At 39.6% G+C, this 3,865-nt stretch overlaps 1 protein-coding gene across 1 annotated transcript in view; it reads right to left on the bottom strand.

Annotated features, from left to right (window-relative positions):
* Nucleotides 1-2,862: 2,862 nt before the first annotated feature.
* The window catches only part of SNIP1 (Smad nuclear interacting protein 1), a 25,788-nt gene continuing 24,785 nt past the window's right edge, over nt 2,863-3,865 (bottom strand). The window contains exon 5 of the mRNA XM_012646671.1: nt 2,863-3,865. This exon is cut by the window's right edge and continues 1 nt beyond it. Coding sequence (XP_012502125.1) covers nt 3,686-3,865 — 180 coding nt within the window. The 3' untranslated portion in view covers nt 2,863-3,685.

Raw genomic sequence — 3,865 nt, 5'->3', positions numbered from 1 at the left:
CACCACGCCAGGCTAATTTTTTATATTTTTAATAGAGACAGGGGTCTCGATCTTGCTCAGGCTGGTCTCAAACTCCTGACCTCAAGCAATTCTCCTGTCTCAGCCTCCCATGGTACTAGGATTTCAGGCATTAGCCGCCACACCTGGCCAACAATTGATAAAAATTCTGAAATTTGGTTCTTTAAGAGCCATCTTCTAAACGAGACAGTTTCTGTTTGTTCCTTAGATCTGACTAATTTCCCTAGTTTCAGATTGAAAATGCTGTCTTTTTCATTCAGACTGGTAGCTTCATTTCTTGAGGAAAAAAAAAATTTTTTTTTTTTTCAAGAGACAGGTCTTGCTCTGTTGCCCAGGCTGGAGTGCGGTGGCATGATCATAGCTCACTGTAGCCTCAAACTCCTGGGCTCAAGCCATCTTCCTGGCTCAATCTGAGTAGTTGGGATTACAGGCATGAGCCACCACACCTGGCTAATTTTTTATATTTTTAATAGAGATGGGGGTCTCGCTCTTGCTCAGGCTGGTCTCAAACTCCTGGCCTCAAGCAATCCTCCCGAGTTGGCCTTCAAGGTGTTAGGATTACAGGCGTCAGCCACTGCACCCAGCCCAGGCTGGTTTTAAACTCTTGGGCTGAAGTGATCCTCCTGCCTCAGCCTCCGGAGTAGTTGGGAGTATGGCCACCATGCTCGGCTATTGGTCCAGAATTCCAAATCACAGCTGTAAATCAACTGCACAAACTTATGCGACTGTTGATTGGATTAACTCACTTTAGAGTAAATGTGAACAAATCAACTCTTTTAAAATTGTTTCCGATTTGAAAAATATACTGAAAACTTTACCCAGGAGACCAAATGAAGCTTTAAATTCCAAAGCTTTAATTTAAATTAAGTAGCCTTTCACTTGACATAAACTCACATACCCAGGAACATGTGGGCTCAGAACATTATTTCACAAGCAAACACTGCTGGCGTGTTGTGTCACATTTAGATTCCAATTAACATGCCATCATTTTGTTCCTCAGATGCACAACTAATGTCTATAATGGAAAGGATGTTAAAAAATATAACCATCTGTGCAATGTATCAAATGATAATCAACCTGAAATATATACTTAAATTTTAAGCTTTTTAAAACCAAGCTATATTGTATATTGGCATACTTAATACAATTTAAAAAATTGTTTAAAAATCTTCTAGTATCTCAATTGATTATTTCTGCTTTAGCTTATCACCAGGACACAATAAAGGTATTTGAAAGTTACATCACCAGTTGCACCTGATGAGCTTTCCTTTGTCAAAATTAGAATGAGGGAACCAGGATACATCTAGGAACATACTCGAGGAGGAAAATCTGAAGATTCTGTCCCATGCCTCTGCAGAACTGTGGACCACCATAGAAGACTTAGGGGTAGGGCTCAGAAGCAAAGGGCTGTTTTGAAAACAGTTTGATTTTGACAATGACTTGTAAACAACCGACAGTGAAGAAAAGGTAACGATGAAGGTGCAAATAGCTAAGATGAGCACGCGTTTCTAATCAGAATGCATTAATTCAAGAAGAAAGCTTCAGGATTATGTCAACTTCACATGAGAAGTCTGCTGGTGATATCGCACTTTGGAGACGAGTAGTATCTTTGCTTTGATGTTCTTTGTTCAAAAAAAGGGTGGGAAGGGGAAAACAAAAACAAAAGAACACCTCTCCAGATGTGTAGCATGAAAAATCTCTTAATCCAGGAAACTATTCCCCCACTAAAGCAAAAGTTAACTATACAGTCAGGACCTCTAGCACAATGCCCACCAAGATGGTGTTTGAAGCAAAGCCCAAGGCTACCAGGAAGCAGTAGTAGCAGCACAGACTGACCAAGGAGGCCCTGAAATGAGATACCAGACTAGTGTCTAATCCCAGAAGAGCGAAAACTATCACTCTGGATCAAGAAAAAATTCATCAAAATCTACTTTTCAGACATGCACATATGTAATATGTGATCAATGGCACATACCCAAGTGAGGAAAATAGCAGTTATGGTGGCCAATGTAGAATACACCCTTTATCTTACCTTTCATGTAATGACCTTATTAAGTGTTCACTCTTCAAGCAGGATCTTTTAATTTCTTTTGAATGAAAATTAGCTGCCCCTCCCCACATTGGCCAACCTTTAGCCCGGAGCACACAGGTATGTGAGACCATAATGTAAAAACAACTGAAAGGAAGATAATCTAATTTAATAGCATCAGAAGTTTCAACCCAAAGGGAACAGTCAGTAGCAGCACTGATTGAGTTGTGTCATCTCCTTTCTCCCCAACCCATCCCCCCCACCATCACCGGCCTGAAGATGAAACAGCAGGGACTGGCATTTCACCGATATGAAGGTCAACTACATATAACCTGTCCCACAATACCCTACACAGTTATCTATTTTTATCTTAAAAAAACAGATATACAAAGTCTCCTTTAGCAGCAAACAGACCTATGAACACAAGGTCTTCTATGCTAGGAAAGTATTACTCTTTGAAATGGGGCTATATTTATAAATTTTATTTTCTATCCCAAAATACATATAAATGAAAACCTGCTCTTCAAATGCAGGGAGGCCTCTGCCTAACATTGTCATACGAAAATCAGTATCGGCTCTTTAACACACAATTTATATATGTACATACATACACACTATATGTAAGCAGTCAATACTCTTCTACTTACACATATTCCTCTGGTGGAAAACTGGGAAATTCCCCTGCTTTCCAGCCTTGGGAAGGTAAATACAACCTCTGAACAATTTTTTTAAAGATGAAATGTTTAGAAATATGTAAACAAAACAACTTCCTTTAGACATATACACACGTTGTTAGAATAACATAAAGACCCTGCCACATAAGTGACAGTGTATTTCTCAAGGAAAAAAGGAGATAACATTTGAGTAAAAACACAAAATTGAACAACAGTTAATATGATCAAAATTGTTATGTACATGCTCCATGGAGAAATCAGGGATTCTCTCATGGAGAACAGATCCACAACCCATTTCACTCTTCTGTGACATTAAATCAGCACCCGTTGGTAGTCGCCATGATCCTTCTGTACAGTCTGTGGGCTTAAGCAGGTACTTTAGCATCTGTTTAAGTTAAACAGTCAATAATGTTGATTGGCTGCAGTGAATTCCCACCCCAAAAAACTAAGTGCAAAATCAACTTACATATGACTCAAGAGCTCAACCAGGTCAAAGCTTTGGTATATAGTGGAGACTGTTTTGGTGATAACCAAAGCTTAGTCAGATTCTCTGCTCAGGGGTTTGCCCCCAAAACAAAAACACCTGGTCCACAAAGCGTAACAACTATATAAATAAAGTTAACTGTACAAAGAGAACAAGCCATAATTCCCCCTTAACCAAGGGTTTACAGTTTCCTAGGCAGTTCTGAAAGCACCAGCTAAATCCACAACACTTCTATTAAAACACGGATGTGCTGTAATTGGTGAGACTGTTCTGAAAACAAATGTCCCCAGGCATGTGGCTGATGTGCCCCAGAAAAAAGTTCAACAAAACATAAGTCAGTGTTCATAAATTGTAACATAAGCTGTTCAGCAACAGAGGAAAGACTTAAGGCATTAAGAGGCATTACAGAGAGCCCCACAGTGCTGAGTCAAAGCCTTCCAAGAAGGAAAAGGTGTCTCAATAATTTAGGTTCTTAGTTTGCTAGCTGTCAGACACTTCCTCCTCCTCTTCATCATCCTCATCTTCTTTCCTGTCTATTTCAGAAGTGTCTGACGACTCGTGGAGCAAGACGTATTCTCTGCTACTGAACCCAAATTTGAGTACATCCTTTTCTTTAAGTTCATAGTATCTCTGTGGCTCAATACGTTTGTTGTTCAAGAA

The sequence above is a fragment of the Propithecus coquereli genome, unplaced genomic scaffold (genome assembly GCF_000956105.1).
Source record: "Propithecus coquereli isolate 6110/MARCELLA unplaced genomic scaffold, Pcoq_1.0 Scaffold249, whole genome shotgun sequence".
NCBI classification, from domain to species: domain Eukaryota; kingdom Metazoa; phylum Chordata; class Mammalia; order Primates; family Indriidae; genus Propithecus; species Propithecus coquereli.
The sequence above is the reverse complement of the archived record's forward strand: the minus strand, read 5'-3'. Positions and strand labels throughout refer to the sequence as shown.